This window comes from Candoia aspera, chromosome 15 (genome assembly GCF_035149785.1).
Source record: "Candoia aspera isolate rCanAsp1 chromosome 15, rCanAsp1.hap2, whole genome shotgun sequence".
Classification (NCBI taxonomy): domain Eukaryota; kingdom Metazoa; phylum Chordata; class Lepidosauria; order Squamata; family Boidae; genus Candoia; species Candoia aspera.
In genome coordinates this window covers 2,541,581-2,563,574 of record NC_086167.1, presented here as the reverse complement: position 1 = coordinate 2,563,574, position 21,994 = coordinate 2,541,581, and the positions used below count along the sequence as shown (strand labels likewise).

The following is a 21,994-nucleotide window of genomic DNA, read 5'->3' as shown; positions in this document are numbered from 1 at the left end:
TTTTATAACATATTGTATATTAATTGTATGTCATATACAACATAAGGCACCTAACCCATGTTTATACCAAAATTGCATTAGTTTTATTCTCCTTAAGTGTTCATATGATTGCAGCTATAATATGATGCAGTAAGGTATTAATTCAATAGAAGACCTGGAACTAGGTCTTTGTAGCCATTCACTTGAGCAAAGTCTCAAAATATTATTCTCAAAGCCATAAGTTGGCAGCACTTTCTCTAAACTTGCAAGCTGGCTAAAAATGACTCTCTCCTTATAAGCTCTTAATAGGTTGACAGTTATGGACACAATTCAAATGAAACACCTCAGTTTACAAGTTAAGTAAGCACAAAACCACTGAAATCCATTTTATTTTATGGATCAAATTAATGATGGGACTTCCATAGAACTTCAAGAAATGCTAAAATTGGACATATTTTGCAGTTAGTGAGAAGCACAGAACACCCCCTCTGCAATAAGTTTCCCAAATTTTCAGCCTCTCCCATTAAGTCATTAAATTGTATTAATCCTGCTCTCTTAACCCTTCCCTATTCCCAAGCTTGGTAAAATCTTTCCTGGACACTATTTGTGAAATGACATATCAAAACAGCCAATAAAAGTAATTGTACTGGCGTTATAGTAGAACAGTTTAAACATCCCTTTGATATTTCCAGTATGACACCTGCAGCGAGCAAAAACTTTAAAATGCTTCTTTAACCCAATAAGAGAAAGCAACTTAAAATCCAGGATCAGCTGTTTATCTCCTTTCCACCCTTACTGCACAAAAGGACAGCCACCCACTTATGAGTTACAGAAACATTGGAATATATTTCAAAACACCACCAACAGGCCTTGCTCCACTGCTTTAAAGCCCATCCAGCAGACAAACTATTAACACGTATGAGTTCCAAGCTCATTTTCCTTCACTGAGAAGGAAACAAAAACAACTTACATTTTCCAAATAAAACGTATTTTAAGTGGCAATGGTTTATAATATTTCATTACCAACACTTCCCTAGTAAAAACAGTTGTCATAAAAAAAAAGATTTCGTTGAATAGAAAGAAAAAAAACCGAAAAGGTTTCCTACGAAAGACTATATCCATCCATTTTGGAATGTAAACTCTGAGCAGAAATACCAAGCCCAGTTCACATCGTTACAAGTCCCTGGCGGGTGCGATCAGAATGGCCTAAAGGGCAAAGAGTAGCGTGGTGATCCCCTGCTTTGGTATGGAGAATCGCGACTCCTTGAACCAGAACGGGAGCGCGAGTAGCCGTAGCTGATGCTTCTTTCAGGACAAACTCTGATATAGGCTGTTTCACCCTGGAATTCAGAACAGAGAAAACCCAAACATTGGCATAGCATCCTGTGGTCAACGTTACGAATAAATGAATGCCAAAAACGAAGACGAGAAACCAGGGCACGGGCGGCTCAGGATCGACCGGAGAGTTTTCCTATACAGGCAGGACAAATCCTATGGCTGCCTTAGGCCAATTCAGATCTCGCCCTCAAGGTCTGCAGGAAAAGGGCCTGTTAGAGAACAGCTAGGTTGCGTAGGCAAACACAGACCTGTTTTGTCCCCATGTAACTAAGAAGGGTGATGTCAGTTTCCAACGTTAAGCTATCAGAGGGAGAGATGCAGGCTAGTGTAGTCCTTCAGCACAGTTAGGAAAGGTCTTGGTGAACTCTCACCAGTCCATCTTAATTTAATTGTTTCTGCAGTTCAGATTCTTGAAGAAAATTTCATAACAAGCAGCCTCCATCTGTGATAGACTGGGTGGTTGTAGATCAAGCCAGCCACTAGAAGAAGGTGGTTGTAGTGAAGTAGCAATGCCCCAAGAATAAAACCTGGTTTACAGCAGAGATATCAGACCACCTTAAGTAGGAAGATCCAAGCACAGGTGGGGAAGATTACTATTAAGCAAGCAACAGAGCTACTCATCTGCTCCTCTGGGAAATACCATTTCAGCTTGCCAGTACAAGGCAAGCTAAGCTTATTGAAACAGCCAGCTGGTAGCCACCTTTGTTCAGCCACTGGCTGTCCGTGGGAGAATGGCAAAGCAAGTCAACTTGACTCACTCAGAAGATGTCAAAAGCAAGTCATCCAAATGCTCATTTTCCAGGAATTAAACCACAAAACCTAGTTTCTGCTGTCAGAGCTTTTAACCACACCATCATGGGGTAGGTTTCACACAGCTTTGACAACCCTTAATCCTGCTAGGTTTACTTTAAGCCACCATTTCCAAGACTATTGCTAGACTGCGCCCAGAAGCCTCTTGAGAGCACCACAACAGGACAGGTTAATGCATGTTCCTCCACGACTGGCACGCGCACATGCTCTTCACCCACAGGCAGGAACCCACCTCATGAGATCGGAATTTGGTGTCATCCAGTTTACGCAGTGCATATTCCATATCTTCTTTGCGAAGAAACTCAACCACCCCCATTCCATCTTTCTGTACATCTGCATAACATACATCACCAGCTTCACGCATATGATCCTTCAGGTCCTGCCAGCTGCCTGATGGAGGAAGCCCTGAGCAGTGAGAACACAAAACACAAGAGACTGTGTAAAGAGATGACACCAGCTGCTGAGGCTGCGCCAGGCATGGCTGCGCTCCACCATTTCCATAGACTTCCTGTGCATTCCAGAGAGTCAGTGCTACAATTAGGGTCCAAAAAACTGCAATTAAGTTCCATTCCAAAGGGTGAGCCCTCCGTGTCAGCAAGGTAGTCCCCCAGGTAGGTCTGGGAGTCAAAGGAATCCTCCTATTTGTCCAATGTAAATTTAACATCACCCCTAACTCTGACTGGACAGATTGTACTCCATGTACTCAAGATCAGATTCCCATCCAAGAATGAGGGTCCCCTTCTAAGAGTGTGTGTTTGGGTCCTTAGATTCCAATAGCTTATCCTTGGGCAGCGATGCAAGGATACCCGAGTTAACTATCCGCAAGTTTGCTCTAAAGACAGACAAGGGGGAGTGAGTTCCCTGTTCCACAGCATATTCTGAAGAAACTAGTATGCTGCTGCTTCCTAGCAGTTTTCAAGAATGCTTCACAATGCTCTCTAGTAAGGCAAGTTCTCCCATTCAAGCCAGAAGCCAGGTCCAGGTATCCTCCCTGCCCTCCCAGGTTTCTGTGTGGGAGATGCACACCTGGGGTTGAGCATTTTCGTTTTCAGGTCCTGCTGCAAAGCTGGAGAGATCGCCATTCAGGGATTTCCTCACCGTGAGTACTCCTATTTCTAGCCACGATGCCACAGTAGCATGCAGAGAAGCACAGTTCTTGGCATTTTATTTTAGTGTATAGGAATATTTTTATGTTTTAAGTGGGCCACTCCATATGTTTGGCCACAGCGTGCTGAATTTTCTTCAGAGATTTGATCACCATGGCAAAACCTCCAAAATACTTCCATTTTTTTTTCCAGTGAGATTAGGACTTTTTCACTTGTCTCCCAACTCACTAGACACAGACACCTATTCCAAGTATATCAAGGTTGTTTTGAGGAGTCCACAAGGCTCTGAGCAGAGGGGATCTAATTCGGGTTAATTTTCTTTCATAAAGAACACAAATATTGTGCAGCTGTATTCTCAGGTTTTAACAGACATATTTTGGTCTCACAGCACCATCTAAGACCTGTTCCTTCTGGCACAAACACTATAAAACTGATCCCCCAGTTCTTCTTCCTTCCCTTTGCCCGCCCGTATAGTGGCCCCTTTTCACATCCAAGAGTTCACACTTGCCTCCAGCTGGAGACATTTTTGCTCACCATTCATTCACCATGATGAATCCATAAGCAAAGACTTCCTCCATGAATCAAATCAGAAAAGTATAGCGTCCTCTTGCAGTTCTAAAAAACTCCTTCATAGGCACAGGTTCCATATTAAAAAAGAAACCATGTATTACGGTAGCAATAAGGTAATCTTCTCCCCAATACAACTGGAGACGTTGCATCAGGAGGGATCCCAGTCAATATGAAGTACAGAAGGGAACATACCTGAAACAAGGACTCGAAATTCAGATCGTCGTGAAGGAGGGCCATTCCTCCCACGAGGCCCCCCACCAAAGCCTCCACCCCGACCTCTGGAAGGTTTGGGAAACTCAACACGCAGACGACACTGGCCATAATCATAACCATTCCTTCCATAAACTGCATCTTCTGCATCTCTGTGAACAAACAATATATAGCCATGTTCACCACTATTCAAACACTGAAAACATGAAAGGTTTTTGAAAATGTTGCAGCTTAAAACTTAAAGTGTAAAATATTGAAATAAAAGCCTAAAAGAGCTAGAAACTCCTAGTTTCTAATCTGGCAGACATTAGCACACGTCCAAATCCATCTGCTTAAATCTAAAATGGTCTTAAGATTAGTGTTCAGTTTTAGAAATATCACAAAAATGTGAACTTCCTGGTAATCAGGATTTTAGAAATATCACGAACATGTGAAGTTAGTAAGTGACAGAAATGCTTCTATCTTTGAACAAAAATCGTAGCATGAAAGAGGGATTGTAAATGTTATTCATCATCATTGCAGATCATTCTGCAAAAAGGAACTGAGAAATTTAGGGCTTTAGAAGAAGCACCAGCACATAATCACAGAACCTGCTATCAGTTTGATGAATATCAGCAGAATATTGCCAAGCTATTGTCTCTAGTATATATTCAAGAAGATTGTACTTCAGCAAAATGTAATGTTTAAGGTATAACTGCTTCAGGAATTACAATAGCTTCTCTGAAAATCCACTTCAATATGCTACTTTCAAAAGGAGTGCGTGGAAGGAATCGTCATCAAATTTATGAATAAGTTGAATAAATAGTGCCTCAAAAGATAGAAAAAAATTCAAAATTACCCTAACAGTATGGAAAAGAAAATGACATTCACTAGAGATAACCACAGAGCTCCTTATTTAAGTTTAAGAAATGGGGGAAGGTGATCAGTGATATATAAATTGGGATGAATTGACCTGAATACAGTTAAAAATGAAAAAAGATTCAAACAATTATAATTAATCATAAGCTAAAGATCAAAAGTGTGATGGCGCTGGAAAAAAGGGTCAGTGCAAATTTCAATTTGCTTTAATAAAACCACAGTATTCTGAAATAGTTTGTCCTCTTTACAGCATCAAGTTGGTCAACAGAGCAATTAACATTTTCCTATCCCCAACCCCTAAATTTGGCTGGAATTAGAACAGACTTCTTGACACTAGGAAGAGAGGCTTCTGAGCACAAGATGGATGGCCATCCATTTAGGCTGCTTTGGATTTCCACACTCAAGTAGGCAGCTGGGGAAAAAGGATTGCTAGGCCCCTTCAACTCTCATTCTATAAATCATTTTAAACAATGTGTTTTTAATTGAGAGGCTGATCCTAGAAATTCCTTCAAAATTACTTTTATCAAGCTTAAGATCTTTATTCCAACATCAGTGTTACAGTGGTATTTGGTCACTCTTTGTTCTTAGTTTTGCCATGTTTTAGATAGAGTGGTTTTTTATCTTTGGTTCAGTCCATTCCATCTTTTTCTTGCCTCAAAGAATCCAAGATCTTCATCAGCTGAGGATTTTGTGTTCAGTAACAAATGGTATTTAGCTATTGAAATATCGAACTGAATTCAAATAAAGAATTAAATAAACTTCTACATTTGAAGTATAATGACATTAGCTATTCAGAAACATTCACATAGATTAGCTTGAGTCAGAAAGGTACAAATTTTTAAAGCAAATTTAAAAGTCAATCCATGTTGCACAAGTTTCTGCTATGTCTACATAGGAAAAAATACTAGTTACTCTGTTAAACTGACTCCCCACCACTGTGTCATAGATTTAAAAGGAAAATGCTTTTTAAAGTAAAATTTGAGCATATTTCAGTTATTCTTTCATTTGGTGGAATCCAAATCTCATTATCCTGTTAATACTATCAAGCTGTCTGAAAGTGATCAGAGGGTACCAGATCTGCAGACACTCAAACAATAACCACGCTATATCCAGACCTCTGTCTGCATTAGCCACAGATGGGCCATAATAGAGACCATTTAATTTTTCCTGACTGACCATGACCAAGCTAGAAAATTGCATGTTTACTCTGTATTTTGTTTAAATTATAGTCTAAAAAGGAAACCCCAATTTAATATTATTCATCATATCATTGCAAGTTAAAGACTATGGAATGTGTTTCAGAATATGAGGGAGTAGGAAGGAGTGGCTTTCGTAAGATTCCTGTTGTTGTTATTCTATTTTTATCCCACCTTTTTATATACAACTCAAGGCAGCAAAGATACCTAATGCTTCTGCGTCCTATTTTAATAAACATTTATCGAGTAGAAAATCATTGTGGCAGCTCTTTCATTTCAGAACTACAGGGTGCCAAGAGATAAGCTATTTTCTACACGTACGTAGTACCACCAGGTTATACTGATAGGCACCACTTTGTACAGCTAGTTTCTAAGTAGAATATAGCTATTAACAACAAGAATGAGGCATGCTGTACAAAGAACATTATCCTTTTCAGAGAAGAATCAGAACACAGGCATATGGGAAATGCAACATGCATTTCCCATTTTGAGACTCTCGGATCTCTGTTGGAATGGGTCAGCAGTGTTCCTCTTACCTTACTGAAACTTGTTTGTGAATTGCTTGAGCAAATCTCACAAGAGAAAAAAGAGAGAGGGCATTTAAGGTTTGGGGAAGGCAAACAGGATGGAGGTTTAAAAACGGAAACTTCAGCGTCTCCAAGGAGGGCATGTCGAGGCAAGGTGGACGTGGGCAAAAACATTTGCTTTCATAATGAACAGACTGGAGGGACTGAATGCTTTCCTTGCCTAAGTCTAAAAGTGAAGATAGGTGGAAAAAGAACAGCATAGCTATTATAATTGTACACAAGATTGTGCTAAGGTTTCCAAGATTACATTTCAGATGAGCAATATATTTCAACAGAATTAACATTTTTTTTAAAAATCACTAAGCTTATATTATAAACACGGGCCAAATAGGTCCCTTTGGTAAGGGACACAGAAGACTTCATGCTTTTGGCACAAAACGTACTAGACATGAGCTGCCTACTGATACAAGATGCTCCTGTAAAACACTGAAGCACCACTACATTACCAGCATCAGCATGATTGCTATTACTAGAGTGAGGATTTCTATGACATGTCATATTTTTTCTGGAGCCTTTATTTGAATTTATTAGTAAGTTAAAACATGTTTTAGAGTAATCTGGTGAGAATTAGATGCTTTTTATTTTGCCTGAAAAGTCATATTTTGACTTTTTAAAGGTGTTATGTCATATTTCTGCTTAAATTCGTAACAAACGTCATATTTTGGTCATTGGCAACCCTCCTGATAAGCCAGCAAGTTCAAGCCAGCAAAGAAAGTGAGAATTTGCCTGTTTTTTTTCTTCTTATTCACTCCCCAACTCAGGGAGGGGGGTGTGTGTGTGTTGTGTAAGAGGACAGCAACCGTTTTTAAAATGACTTCAGCAGCCAGAGGCTTCTCCCCTGACCAGGCCTGAAAAAAAGAGTGAGAATTTGCCTTTTTTTTTCCTTTTTCTCATTTGCTCCCCAACTTAGGTGTGTCTGTGTTCAAGGTGGTGGAGTCACATGAGAGTTGTAATCTGATTTCAACATGCCTAAAAGTAGATGTTCAGCGAGTGTGAAATTACGGCGTCTTGTTCAAGAATTTGGGGAGCAGATTTTCAGTAGCAATGGTGATATTTTGTTTTGTATATTGTGTGAAATTAAGGTATCAGCCCAAAAGCATTTTAATATTCAACAACATGGTGACACCGTGAAACACAAGAGTTGTTTAGCAAGATTTACCTTCACTGAGAACAGGCAACGTCTCCTTTTCGAGAGAGCTTCTTCTTCAACTGCAGGTTCATCAAATACCCAGTCAGAATTTTGTAAGGATCTCTGTACAATGATGGTTACTTCAAATATTCCCTTAAGGAAATTAGGTAGTGGTAGCCTCAGGCATTTTTTGGAGAAGTACACCAGTCACCCGATTCCAAATGAATCAACTGTAAGGAAAAATTACATCTCTGCCTGCTATGAAGATGTGTTAAGAAAGATAAGATCTGCTGTTGACAACAATAAGATATGGGTTTCAACAGATGAAACAACTGATGTAAATGGAAGTTATGTAGCCAGTGTTATTATTGGCACTCTGAAATGTGATAAGCTTAGTGAAGTATTTCTTCTAACATGTGAAACTCTACAAAACGTAAACAATTCCACTATTGCTATGCTCTTCGACGATCTATGGAACTACTCTGGCCAGATGGTGTAAAAAGGGGAAATATCCTTCTCTTTGTAACAGATGCTGCTCCATACATGACTAAAGCAGCTAAGGGACTTAAACTTCTTTATCCAAAAATGATCCATATCACATGCCTTGCACATGGTTTACAGAGAGTGGGCGAAGAGATTCGAAACAACTATCCTGATGTAGATAATTTCAAATGGGAAAAAAATGTTCATTAACACTCCACTTCGAGTACAAAAGTTCAAAGAAACTGCTCCTACTTTGGCTCTCCCTCCCCAACCTGTCGTGACACATCAGGGGACTTGACTGGATGCAGCTATGTATTATTTCACAAATTATGCTTCCTTGCAGCAGATAGTTAAAGAATTTGACTGTTGTGAATCTTCCTCCATCAAGATTGTGCAAGATTCCTTTTCTGAAACCTTGGCTGGAAACTTAGCATATATAGGATCTAACTTCAGTGGATTATCAAGAGCAATCACCCACCTTGAAACTGGAGGAATGGAACTTAATGATGCACTGAACATTGTAAAACAGAGTGATTTAAAGCAAGCAAAGGGGAAAGTGGCTGAAAAAAGTAGTGATAAAGTGCAAAGAGTGCTGCAATCTAATCTGGGTTATTCAACACTTTGCAAAATAAGTAACGTTCTAAATGGATTCGAAACAAAATTTGAAGACTTCGAGCCAGAATTTTCTCCAGATGAGTTTGCTTTTTCAAATTTGTTCCTATAACCTCTTGTGATGTTGAACGGAGTTTCTCCAGATACAAGAACATCCTGGTGGACAACAGAAGGAGTTTTGAGTTTGATAACCTCAAGATTCACATGGTCATCCAATGCAATTCTGCTGTTAATGAAAACTAATCCAGGGATGATCATTTTACTCTCAAAATGTTCATTTGATTCCTTCAATGCTAGCACTTCTGCACTGGAAGTGAAGAAGAATAAACCTTTTAATTTGTGTGTGTGTGTAAGATTTTTAAAAATTGGGTGCTTTTTCAGAAAAATTGTAAAGTCATATTTTTGCTTTAAAAGCATATTTTTGGTTTAATTGGTCATATTTAAATAGTTTTAAGGTCATAGATGCTTGCATATTTCTAACATTTTCAGGTCATAGAAATCCTCGCCCTAGTTATTACTGTAGAAGAGTCACAGCAGGTGAGAATACCTAGCTGATCCAGTGAAAAGTAAACAGAATCAGTGGAGGCACATCTGGTCAGTACTTGGAAAAGAGACCATGAAAAAAACTCCCAGAAAAAGGCAATAGCAAATCAAGCTCAGCCTGGAAGATTAATTACCACCACTACTTTTCAAGATTGTTCTAAGAACCACAAGATAATCTGAGGTGAAATGCTCTGAATATTCTGCAGCATTATACAAATGCCCAGGAACATCTTATTCTATTTTTATTGATCACTGAAGATTTATTGAATTTACAATTTTATTATTCATAGCCACCCCGCCAATGTGATACTGAATGGTAGGTAACATATAAAGTAATATATATAAAAGCTTCCCTACCTAATTAAGAATGAGGCTATTGAGAAAAGATAAAAAAGTGAATCCCTGCCATAGCCATTCACAACACTGCAATACAGACAAAGCAAAGTGCACAGTATTTTTGGAGACAGATCATATTTTCTTACACAGACATGTTAATAGCAATTATGACTTCCCTGTTTGTAGAATTCCTGCCAGTCACCTGAAGGATACTGGGCTTGGAAAAATGATATATAATCCGTCAATCTGTGTTTGAAAATGGACTGATTGTGTAGTGGCCTTGGGGGAAGACCTTAAATGTTAGCTTTACTGTATTTTCAGAGCCGTTTTAAAAATAGCCCTTGTGCTGCACGCTGATTGAAGAGCAACACTATGATCCCGGTATGTTTAAAAACCGAGTCTCTGAACGCATGTCCGCATGTGTGAATCTTTTCTGGAAGTCCTTCATACGCGATCTTGGGCATATTTCCCCCAGAAACTCACCCTCAATTCCTCGGCCGGCAGCGACGTATCAGTAACCCGAGCGAGGCTTGACCCCGGGGCTGCAGCCCCGCTCAACCCCCCTCATTCCCACGGCCGGCTGTGGATGATGGGAGATGTAGCCCAGACCCAACGAGGCAGGGCTCTCCTTTAGGATCCGAGAGCCCGCCACCCAAGGTCTCCCCTCCCTTACCCCTGCCACAACAGCCCTGCAAAGGAGGCTGGCTGAGTCAGGCAGGGCGCCGGGGCCGCGCACCGCGAGCGCGCGCAGGGCAACTGCGGGCCGCGCCGCGCCGCAGGCGGGAAAGGCCGTCCCCCCTCACCCACCGCGGGTCCTCGAAGCGCACGAAAGCGAAGGGCACCAGGCCGCGCTTGCTCTTCAGCTCGATGTCGCGGATGCGGCCGTACTTGTAGAAGAGCTCCTCCAGGTCCTTCTCGCGCACGTCGGCCGGCAGGTTGCCCACGTAGATGCGGCCGTCGCCCGCGCCGCCGCCCCCGCGGCCGCCGCCGGACATCCCGGGCCCGCCACCGTAATCCATCATGTCCCGGCCCCAGCCCCCGGACATCTCGCCCGTCCGCCTCCCGCGCTCGGCGACCGCAGCAGCCTCCCCGCACGGCCTTCCCTCAGACGCCGCCTGACGGAGGGCAGAAAAGAGGAACGCGGCACCCGCCTTAAAGGGGAGGAGGAAGCAGCCGCGCAGCGCGCGCCGGAAGCAGGCCCTGCCTCCGCGGCCCCTGCCTGGCAGAAAGAGTCGGAGGGCGCATGCTCGGAGGAGCTCGCGCGCCCGAAAACGCGGGGAAATTGGCGCGGGGCCCGCTTGGCCTCGGGGCGGGACTTCTGGGCCGGCTGGGGAAGGGGCCTGGCTGGGTTGCCGGGGCTGCGCGCTGGGCTGAGCCCGGGCCGGCGACCCCCGGTCTGGAGCTGCGGCTGCCCGAAGGCGGGGAGGGACCGAGGCGGCGAGCACTGATCTAGGGCAGCGTTTCTCGACCTTGGCAACTTTAAGCTGGGTGGACTTCAACTCCCAGCATTACCCAGCCCATTCCTTATGCTGGCTGGGGAATGCTGGGAGTTGAAGTCCACCCAGCTTAAAGATGCCAAGGTCGAGAAACACTGATCTAGGGCGACCCGGGTTTGAACGCCAGCTGGGAACTCAGTGCTTTGCGAGGGCGGCGGCGATGCCCTTCACCAGCCCTGGCAGCCTCACGTTTAGCTTTCCAGAGTCCTGCCTCTTCCCGGCTGTGCGGGTGATTTTCTCATTTCTCTCTTTCTCCCGGAGAAGCAACCTGAGGTCTCTGGAAAAGCAGCTCGGTTTGGGGAGCGACCTTATAAAGCCGCTCGGACTGATTTGTTTGTAAATGGCCCTCAACCTCTCTGCGTTTTATCTACTAACAATTAGAATTAATGTTATAATAAATAAAGTGTATAAGTAAGTTTAATGGCTATAAAGTTATTAAAGCTATAAATAACTATAAAGAGTCCCACCAACTGCTGTGGACAAATAAACCATATTCTGGTTTAAAGACAGGTTCACCCAACTAACCGTTTACTTCACACAGTGCAGAGAACCAAAAGTAGCCTACTTGCAAGTCCCTGAATCATGAATGGGCTGTGCTATATTACTCTATGCACTCTCTAAATGCAGCATGGGTGATTAAACATAACCATGAGCGTGCTATTTAACGGCTGTGTTTGCACAGCTTACTAAGCCATAAGTCAGAGGTGTGCAACTTTCATTAGCAGCTTGAGGGATGGACTGTATAGCATTCTGACAGCTGTGTTCCAAAAATCAGTGAGATCAGACCCCAATTTGAGGGGATGTGTCAAGGGGTTCTTAAGGACTAAAACATACCTTGAGCCCTTGAAAAAAAATTAAACCATTTTGTCTCTTAATTCCCCCCTCCTATGAAGAATATTTTTTGGTCTGGAGCTATGTATTTTATACCATTTGTTAATCATAGATGATGGTTAACCAATCAGAACTGCTGTCTTCTTCATTCTACATTCTAAATCAAAACTTAGAAATCACATTGTGACTGATTGGATCACACAACCCATTGTGTGGTTTGCTTGGATTGGGTAGAGCCTTAAAAGATTGTTAAACACAATTTATGGTTCATGGCTTTATAAATATATGAACTATTCATTTAGAAATAAGCATTTGCTTTTATTTATTTATTTGATTGATTGATTGATTTGTATTGCCACAAGTGGGTGACAAACATATTAAATAAAAATGAAAACAATTACAGTCTTAAACACAAAAATTAAAATGCATAGTAGCTGAGGAAAATATCACCGTTAACAAACGTTAATACAGCCAGAAGACAGGTCCCTTCACAAACTCGGGCCCAGGCCTGGGCATAGAACCAGGTCTTTAGTCCTTATAAAAGGCCAAAAGGGTCAAGATCATTCTAACCTCTGGAAGGAGAATGTTCCATAGGGTGGGCACCACAGAAGAAAAGGCATGTCTTCTAGGCCCTGCCATCCAGCATTCTTTGGCCAATGGGACCTGAAGCATGCCCATCCTGCCAGATTGGATTGGACAGGTAGAAATAACCAGGGAGAGACAGTCCCTCAAGTAAGCCAGTCCCAAGCTACTGTATATAAACAGGGAGCAAAACCCACACTCCCTCACACTGATGACGTTACCTAGTTGGGTAATTAAACATCTGCAAGCAAACAACCAAGCTCAGCACCAAAGACTACACAGCCAGCACTTTGAATCACACCTGGAAGGAAACCAGCAACCAGTGCACCTTGCAAAGCAGAGGTGTTACATGGACATACTGATGCATGCCCACTACTGCTCACATTGCCACATTTTGGACCAATTGAAGTTTCAATGTGGTCTTCAAGGGCAGCCCATGTACAGTGCATTGCAGTAGTCAAGCTGCAAGGTGACTAGGGCATGAGTGACTGTCTGAAGGGCCCCCAATCTAGGAAAAGGCACAACTGGCACACCAGATGGAGTTGTACAAAAGACCTTCTGGACCACACCTGATACCTGCTCTTCAAGCAGGACCCCCAGATTGCATGCCAGTGTCGAAGGGGGAAGTGCTATCCCATCCAAGGTCAGAGGTGGAATATCCCCAGATCTGGGTGGCCCAAACACCCACAGCCTCTCGGTCTTGATAGGATTGAGTCGGAAATGGTTCCTCCCCGTCCAAACCCACACAGCCTCCAGGCACTGGGAGAGAAACTTAACAGCCTCCCTTGTCTGGTCTGTGGTCAAAAGATATACTTGGGTGTGATCAGCATACTGATTTTTTTTTTTTAAACTGTTCAATCACGTCCAATTCTTGGAGCTGCCTGGCAAATCCCTGCAGTTTTCTTGGCAAGGTTTTTCAGAAGTGGCTTGCCATTGCCTGCTTCCTGGGGCTGAAAGGAACTGGCCTAGGGTCACCCCGCTGGCTTCGTGCCTAAGGCAGAACTAGAACTCACCATCTCCCAGCTTCTAGCCTGGGGCCTTAACTACACCACCAACTGGCTCTATACGGATGATACTGACCTCACCCAGCAGGTTCATGTAGAAAAGGAGGGGAGAAAGAGTGGAACCCTACAGTACCCCACACAGGAGGGGCCGAGGAAGCAATCTCTCTCCGCACCTCCTGCAGGCAACACCAGCTGGGACCAGCCGTGGAGAAAGGAAGAGAACCACCTAAAAGGGGGCTCCCAATCCCCAACCCACTGTACTGGCCAGAAGGATACTGCAGTCAATGGCATTGAAAGCTGCCGAGAAACCAAAGAGTGAGAGGATGGGTACACCGCCATGATCCCAGCTCCGCCACAGATCGACAAATGCGATCAAGGCTGTCTCAGTGCTAAATCCTGGCCTGAAACCCGACCAAAATAGGTCTAGACCACGTTCTTTAACTGCTTAAGCCTGACTCTGGAGCACCGATGGACCAGTTAAAAAGTTTAGTCCCCTCCCAATATAAATACTCGACACAGCTTGTCAGTTTTCATTTGCGAAAACTCCTTTTTACCCACTTACCAAGGTAGAAAGTTCCAGCCAAGCCATTCATGTAGTGGGCATCTGAATTTGCTGTTGTTGCACACTAATGTGGCACAAGGGAGTGTGGCACTCTGTGGCCCCTTTTTTCACTGGGTTGAAACTGCCAACCAGATGCACGTGCCATGCCATGCAGGATCTCAGACGGACTATGGTGGGACTGTCCTTTTGGAGCTATGTTTCTCAACCTCAGCCGTTTGAGGATGTGAGGGCTTCAACTCCCAGAATTCCCCTAGGAATTCTGGGAGTTGAAATCTGCAGATCTTCAAACTGCTGAGGTTGAAAAACACTTTAGAGAACGGCATGGTGAAATTCATTGGAAGACCCGCCCTTCTCTGAGGAGAAGAATCTCTACATATGCTCTGAGGAACTCAGCCTGTGGAATTGGATTTTTTTAATACATCCGTTTCATTAGGGTTTCAATCTGTTTCGTTGAATTGGTTCACTCCGCGACCGAGCCTCACGCAGACGAGACTGCCGGCGCTCCTCCCGCCCTGCACGTGCCGAGGCAGGACCGAAACCGCTCGGCCCGTCGCCAGGGCAACGGACGCCGGCGCGGTGCATGCCGGCCCGCAATAAAATGCAACAATAAAACCCGGAGGGAGACGGGGGCGTCCCAGCCAATAGGCCGCGAGGCGTATTGTTGCCGCCAATGACCGTTGCCTGCGGGACCGGGGCGCGGCGCGTTGGGCGTGGCCGTGGGCCGGAGGGAGGGGCGAAGCGACCGGCCGGGCGGCATTCGAGGCTTGTCGCGGGCGAAGGAGGGCAGGGCGGCTGAGCGCGCGCGCGGGCTTCTCCTCAGTGCGTTACGCGACGGGGGACCCGGAGGAGCGCCGAGGTGCCAACTTGCTCACCCGCTCCACCAACGTCCCTTCCCGCTTTCCTCAGAAGCAGCCCGGCAGCAGCGGCCGCACCACCGCACGGTGAGGAGAGCGAGGGCACGCGTCGGACTACAGCGCCCATCGTGCTCGCTGGGCCCCGAGCCGTCCGGGGCGGCCGTGATCAGGAAGGTCATCGACCGGGGCGGGGGGGTGGCCTTAAATGGGCCGCTGCGGAGGACCCCGGGCGGCTCGGGACTACAAGTCCTAAAATTCCCTGGAGGACCCTGGGAGTTGTGGTCCCAGCCCGCCGGGGCCGCTCTGCTCAGGACCGGGGCTCGGTATCTGCGTGGTTGATTTTGAAACGTCTCCGCCGGTTGGGAGGAAGCGGACGGGCCCCGGCCTGTCCCCGCTGCAAGGGGCTCGAGGGGCGGACGCCGCGCTCGCCTAAGCCTCCTGCCCGGGCCGCGTAGCTTGTCGCGACGCGCCTCCGCCGAAAGCAGGAGAGCGGGGAATCATCGCCGGGCGCCCTCCCCTCCCGCAAACGCCCGGCTGTACCGCCCGGCGCTGCGTGGTGCAGAAGCGCCTCTCCCAGCGCGTCGCTGCCTTCCGGGCGGGTTGGAAGTGGCGACCCCCCGCCCCGTGATCTTTGCTACGAGACGCACCGGTCGAGCTCCACGTTCTTTTGCCTGGCATCCCCCTCTGTATTTCAGAAAAGAAGCATATTGGGTTACAAGCCATCTGCAGCTATCCTACGTGTTTGCATTGTGGAGGAAATGCGAGGGCTTGGGGGGAGGAGAAGGGATTTAACTGGAAGGCAAAGAAGAGTCACGCGATCCTTGGAGAGAAGCCGAACGGGTGAAACGGGTGAAGGAGGGATGAGCATCTTTAAATGGTGCAGAGGAAAAAAAAAACGTGGAAGGTTAATCGGCCTGATAGGCTCACTATCTGCTCTACCTAATTGCTAGCCTTTGATGGACCACTTCTCAAGTGCTCCTTGTGTCTAACTGCAGTTTTGACATTTTTCCTAATAAAATACAGGTATCTTGTTTTACATAAATTGCTTTGGGTCCATGAACCAAAGGGTTAATAGTCTTTAAATAGAAATAACATACAATCCTTAAGTACCTAGTGCCTTAACCTACCTGCTAGGTGCTTTTCAGCATTAACATTCCTGTTTACCATTTAAAATCTAGTATTAACAATGCTAGTTTTATCCGGGTTTTATTGAACAAGGGACAAAATCAAATTAGTCAAGGGCTGAGAGCCACATTATGTGGGAGAGGGGGAAATACTATTGAGGCAATCTAAAAATAGCAAGGTCTCTCCCCACTTCCTTCTTTCAAGGAACAGGGAAATGGTGGATGTCAGAGATTATCTACTCTACAGGAAGGGAAGAATATTTGGGTGCAAGGGGACTTGCTTGAGGAGTGCTGGTTGGTGGTAGCCCATGGCACTGCAAATTAAAATGCTTTTGTGGCGGATTATAGTGGTTGAATAGTGAGGCTCATAGGATTAGCAGGTGAATGAGGAGACAACATTACTAGATGGATTTACTATGAAGGAGTTAACATTTGGAATATAGCTGGAGCTATTGAAATTATAGTTTAGAATCTGGGAAAGGGGGTTAGTGTTTGAAGAATTTAGTTAGAGTGGTATCTCTTGTGATCCTGAGCAACCAGCCTTTTTGTGCAAAAGGTAATTGCGCTCCTGAAGGTAGGTGGAATAAAGATAGAGCAGAATCTTAACTGCTCATGGATGTCTGTTATAAGGCAATGCGTACAACATAGATGCCTGCGCTTCTAATTTTAGTAGTGCATAAGTTGTAGCTATGGTAGCAAGAAAAGGTAAAGTCCCCTCAACATCTATGACTTCATGGGTACATAGATGGTGTGTCATTACCTTCTTCCAGAATGCTTATGTGTTTTAAACTTCCCAGTCTAGCCTATAGGCATAGGTATTCGACATAGAAGTCAAGTCCAACCATGTTTAGCTTTTGAGATGAATATTTTGCGTATTGATCCCTTCCAGGAGAAAGATTCTGAGTACTTAATGGACTCATTTTGGTAAAGCAATGGGAGGTAATTAACTTCATTGCATTTTTTAAGCTTGTCAAAAATAGTTACAGGTAGTCCTTGTTGAATGACCACTTGTTCAGCAACCGCTCGAAGTTACGACTGTGGTGAACGAGGGAGACTTATGACTGTTCTTTGTAGTTGCAACCGTCACAGCGTCCCCACAGTCATGTAATTGCAATTTGGGTGCTTGGCAACCAGCTCGCAATTAGACTGTTGCAGTGTCCCACAGTCACATAATCATCATTTGCTACCTTCATTGCCAGCTTCTGACAAGCAAAGTCAACGGGGAAGCCAATAGGAGGACACAAATGGCAATCATATGATCATGGGACGCTGCAACTGTGCAGGGTTCACCTAACAGCGGCAACTGGGACTGCCACAACTGCCGTCATAAGTTGGTGCAGTCACGTGATGTCACACTTTATGACTGCATTGCTTAGTGATGGAATTGCTGGTCCTAATTACCATTGTTAAGTGAGGACTACCTGTATAGGTAAATATGAATAGGTTTGTTTTATCTCTTTCTGGCTAAACCTTACCAAGGTGAAAATAAATCAGATTGTTGTTTGTGTTTTAAAGAGACCATACGGATGCTTCTAAAAATTAAGCTTTTGAATACCTTGTTTGCAGAATAGATGAACTAATTAAATTATCATTTCTAACTCTCATTCTTTATAGGTAACCATGAGTGATCGAAAGGCTGTGATCAAAAATGCAGATATGTCTGAGGAGATGCAGCAGGACTCTGTGGAGTGTGCTACACAGGCCTTGGAAAAATATAACATTGAGAAAGATATTGCTGCCCACATAAAGAAGGTAGTGCTGAACCATCATCCCATACTGCTAGTTAGAGTTCTTAGTTTGAAAAGGGTGCTGCCAAGAGTATAATCTAAGCTGAGGTAATAAGTTAATATTAAAGTAGTACTAAGTCCTAACTGGCAAGGAAGGGTGTTACTTGTGTGATGGAGGGTGAATAGAAAGAATTGGGGATATTCTGAACTACAAGGAAAGAGTGAGTTACTTTCTTGTAACTAGTACACAGCTTGGTCAGGATGGGTGGTGTGGATTTACAATTGTAAATCTTTATTACACAGTTAATCCTAGAGGACTAACACTGATGAGATGCAAAACTCACCTATTACGGAATGGAAAAGTTTGTTCTCCCTTGGGACCATGCCAAATCTCTGTAATAAAGATTTTGCAGGGTTAGTTTGGTGGTTTCCAGAGTGGTTTCCATTCCAAAAATGCTGTGTTCCAATTGTGGATCATACAAGCCTGCTTCAAGGCCAGACTACTCCAAGTACACTTCAAGATGATTTCAGTTTGGGGAATTTACTTCCAGAAATTGCTGGATTGCCTATTGAATGACAAGGTTCAGAGGATGTTTGGCATAATCCAGAAGGATGATAGAACTTTCTGGAGTTCTTCAGAATATTCTGTTCCCAAATTGGTGAGTTTTATGTAGCATTAGTTGACACACAGCTACAGTCTTCTGCACTTGACTGACCCAGTGAGAGCCAAAATTCTGGATCTGCCTTTCAATATAGAAAAATGCTAAGTGATAAAACCTTGATGCCTTAACAACTGCAGTGATGCAAATAACTTTACATTACCCAATGTACTATTATCCCAAGATGCATAAATTAAGATGCGATGGTAGGTTTCTGTAAAACATGCTTAAGATCAACTGTGTGGAAAGGTGTTCAGGGTACTGATAAAAACCAGTTTAATGACTCCAGTCCTTTGTAAGCAAGGTTCTCTGTTTCAGATCATCAGTCATTATAACTTTCAATGATAAATGTTCAAACCGGCTCACATTGTTATTCCTCTGCATGCTACGCTTTTTTGGTATATACAAAGCCTGCCATTCTGGGACTGCAAGATTTTGGACTCAGGAATATTCAGTTGCTCCTCTGAATCATGCTGTTCCAGAGGTGATCCCTGGATTTTCAGATACATATCCTCATTGAGAACAGCATGGACCACTTCCAGTTCAGAGAATTACCCCTGGATCAATGTGGCCCAGGGGAATGGAACATACTGGAATGTTCCCAGAATCATAGATTTTGCACCTCTGATTTAATCACTGGAAAGAGTGATGTATATATATCTTTATTTATAGAGTTTACCATGAAACTCCAACATTGGCTAAAATGACCATGTGAGTTCTTGATTAAATAATTTTTATAATGCCTTGATTAATTTGTTCAGGGTTCAAAATGAGGCAGTTCTTTTATGCACTTTGCTGTTTTTGATAGGTGGAAAAGAATACTATGCCATTAAAAAGTAACTTCTCCCAACTGGTGTTCAAGTAACAGGCTCTAAAAAATCCAATTAACACCAGAAGCCATTTATAATCACTTCAAGTTTTTAAGAGCTTGGGGTTGCAATGTATTGTCTAAACACCAAAAAGAATTGATGAAGACAGTGGGATATGCTATAACTAAAACATGTTCAAGGGTTAAAATTCAGTAAGTTGGAATAAGACATGCTTTCCAGTTTAAAAGATTGAGTGAAAATATTAACATCTGTGATGCTAAGATGTTAAGGGGTTCTCTTCCAGGAGTTTGACAAGAAATACAATCCTACTTGGCACTGCATTGTGGGAAGAAATTTTGGCAGCTATGTGACTCACGAGACCAAACACTTCATCTACTTTTACCTGGGTCAAGTTGCTATTCTCCTTTTCAAATCCGGTTAGAATATGGGACTTTTTCACCCAAATATGCATTCGGTTACAGGACTGCACGCTAATTCCAAATAGACTGAAGTCTTCAGCCTTCCCCAGGGAACATACCTTGATCTTCAAGCCTTTTGTTTTAATTACAGGTACTTCTATGTACCAATTTGTGTTTTTGTTGTGGCCATAAAAAAATAGCAAAAAAGTAAGCTTGTATGTATTTTCTTTCTAAAACAAACAATCCATTCAAGTTTTCTAATAAAACAGTTGGGTATTCACCCTTTAACTTACTCTAATATTTCTATATTTGGGGTAGCTCTTCCATCGGACAACTGGGGTTCTGCATTACACTGAAGTTGAAAATTGTTTAGCCAAATCAACTAGTATTTTCCAAAACTTAACTCCAAGGCTTGGTAGGATCAACCTAGTTAGTATATCTTAGTTAAAACTTGAAAATACTTTTCTGCACCAGGTAATGTTTCTTGCATTTAATTTTATTGGCTTCAAGTGCTTTTCAAACACCACTCTCAAGAGAACACAACCTTAGACACAAAATTAGACTTCCTAACTCAGGTGGTTTCTTTTGAAGCACATTATGCAAGAGGATATCCTGTAATGGTATAATTTAAAACATCCTTGAACTCTTCCGTATGCAATTTATGGATGCTTAATAGATTAAATGCATTTTTGTTTAAATGCTCATTCCTATTTGACGTATGTATATGTCAGATAAAACTCTGTATAGAGCTTCTTGCCTTTGCTGTACTGCTTCAGCTTCAAGGATTATTAACCACACTTGCTCTGTACAGTAGTACTGTATATTAGCATTGTACTTAATAAAGAGTTGGGGCAGGAAGAAAGACTAGCAGGTTATCCTGTGGGAAATGAGTGCGGAATGTCTCTGTATATTTTAAGGACTAGAGCATCCCGTATCTGGAAAACATGACGTGTAAACCGCCCTTCTAACTTGATACAGAGACAGATCTGATTGTCCTGTTTATGCATGAACCTGATGGACTGGCTGACAAATTGCAGCTTCAGTTCTGTTTTATAAAGTTGGAGTAGACAAATAGCACACTTCATAGACTGGTAGAGTACCAGGTTTCTCCTTCACCCTTGCAGGCTTATGGTCTAAGAGCAATGTGTAGGATGAAGGCACCAATGGAAGTAACAAGAATATGCATTTGGTAGATATACTTCAGGTAGCACATGGGACATTCTTAAGAATCAAAGGGGGATAACACTCTGGTAGTGAACTAAGCAGGGAAATATTTTACCTTTTTTATGTAAAAACACTTCAGTTGCAATGGCAACTTCTATATTACAAAGATATTATCCAAGAGTTACTTTAAAAAGTTCCAACTTCCGTGTCTAATGATGTGCTGGTTTATTCCTCCATAGGGGGGTGGTGCTGGGAAGCAGGTTGTCAGTCCTTCCTGTAAATTGTTATAGCACTCTTTAGCAAACAGAAATAAATGTGTTAAGAATTAATATTAGAAGAACTTGGTGCATGGCAGTACCCAACACATGTGCAAGCTATTATAAGTATTCAGTGTGTGTGTGTGTGTGCGCGCGCACACACACGCACGCTGGTCAGTCAATTCCAATACAGTACAGCAGAGGGATCAATCTCCATAGAGGACAAGCAGAGAATATCAGTAACTTTCTCTAGGGGTGATTTCTATTCATAGCCATCAAGAAAAAAATAGCTAGGGCTGAGGAAGAATCTATAACCTCTGGGCATTTTGGCTACCAAGCATAGCATCCTACCTAAGTAAACTTGTGTTCCATTTATGTATAATACATTTATGGCTCTGTAGAGATGGGGGCCTAATCTGCACATCACATTAAACTGCAGTGTGGTTTGTTTTGGGTTTCATATACAAACCCAGTTAACTGGCCTTTGTAAACCATGCTTTATAACCAAATGCGCATGAGTGACCTCGGGAGGTGGCTGCTCTCAGCTGGCCTTACTTAGACCCAGAAGCTAAGAAAGATTGGGCTTGGTCTGTGCTTGGATGATAGAATTCCAGGGTTCTGGGCTAAACTAGAGAATTGGAAAAATATCTCAGCAGCAATGGCAAATCTGTATTGTTGCAAGGAAGGGTTTTGCCTTTGCTATACTTATTTTGCTGTAAACCGCCCAGAGTCCCTCCAGTGGGAGGAGG

At 43.4% G+C, this 21,994-nt stretch overlaps 2 protein-coding genes across 2 annotated transcripts; one reads left to right on the top strand and one right to left on the bottom strand.

Moving 5' to 3' along the window:
- Positions 1-340: 340 nt before the first annotated feature.
- On the bottom strand, positions 341-10,902 carry SRSF9 (serine and arginine rich splicing factor 9). The gene is made up of 4 exons (XM_063315629.1): positions 10,565-10,902; positions 3,996-4,165; positions 2,360-2,532; positions 341-1,319 (listed from the first exon to the last, which is right to left on the bottom strand). Exons 1-4 carry the CDS (start codon positions 10,801-10,803, stop codon positions 1,176-1,178), a joined length of 726 nt encoding a protein of 241 aa, XP_063171699.1. The 5' UTR covers positions 10,804-10,902; the 3' UTR covers positions 341-1,175.
- Positions 10,903-14,974: 4,072 nt separating this feature from the next.
- On the top strand, positions 14,975-20,035 carry DYNLL1 (dynein light chain LC8-type 1). Its single transcript, XM_063315612.1, has 3 exons — positions 14,975-15,173; positions 17,825-17,962; positions 19,710-20,035. Exons 2-3 carry the CDS (start codon positions 17,831-17,833, stop codon positions 19,845-19,847), a joined length of 270 nt encoding a protein of 89 aa, XP_063171682.1. The 5' UTR covers positions 14,975-15,173; positions 17,825-17,830; the 3' UTR covers positions 19,848-20,035.
- The last annotated feature ends 1,959 nt before the right edge of the window (positions 20,036-21,994 follow it).

Coding starts and splice junctions, on each gene's coding strand:
- DYNLL1 (XM_063315612.1), top strand. CDS start 17,831: ATGAGTGATCGAAAGGCTGTGATCAAAAATGCAGATATGTCTGAGGAG. Junction 17,963..19,709: donor TTGCTGCCCACATAAAGAAG/GTAGTGCTGAAC, acceptor GTTCTCTTCCAG/GAGTTTGACAAGAAATACAA.
- SRSF9 (XM_063315629.1), bottom strand. CDS start 10,803: ATGTCCGGGGGCTGGGGCCGGGACATGATGGATTACGGTGGCGGGCCC. Junction 2,533..3,995: donor ATTTCGAGTCCTTGTTTCAG/GTATGTTCCCTT, acceptor CTCACTGCTCAG/GGCTTCCTCCATCAGGCAGC. Junction 1,320..2,359: donor CCAAATTCCGATCTCATGAG/GTGGGTTCCTGC, acceptor TCTGAATTCCAG/GGTGAAACAGCCTATATCAG.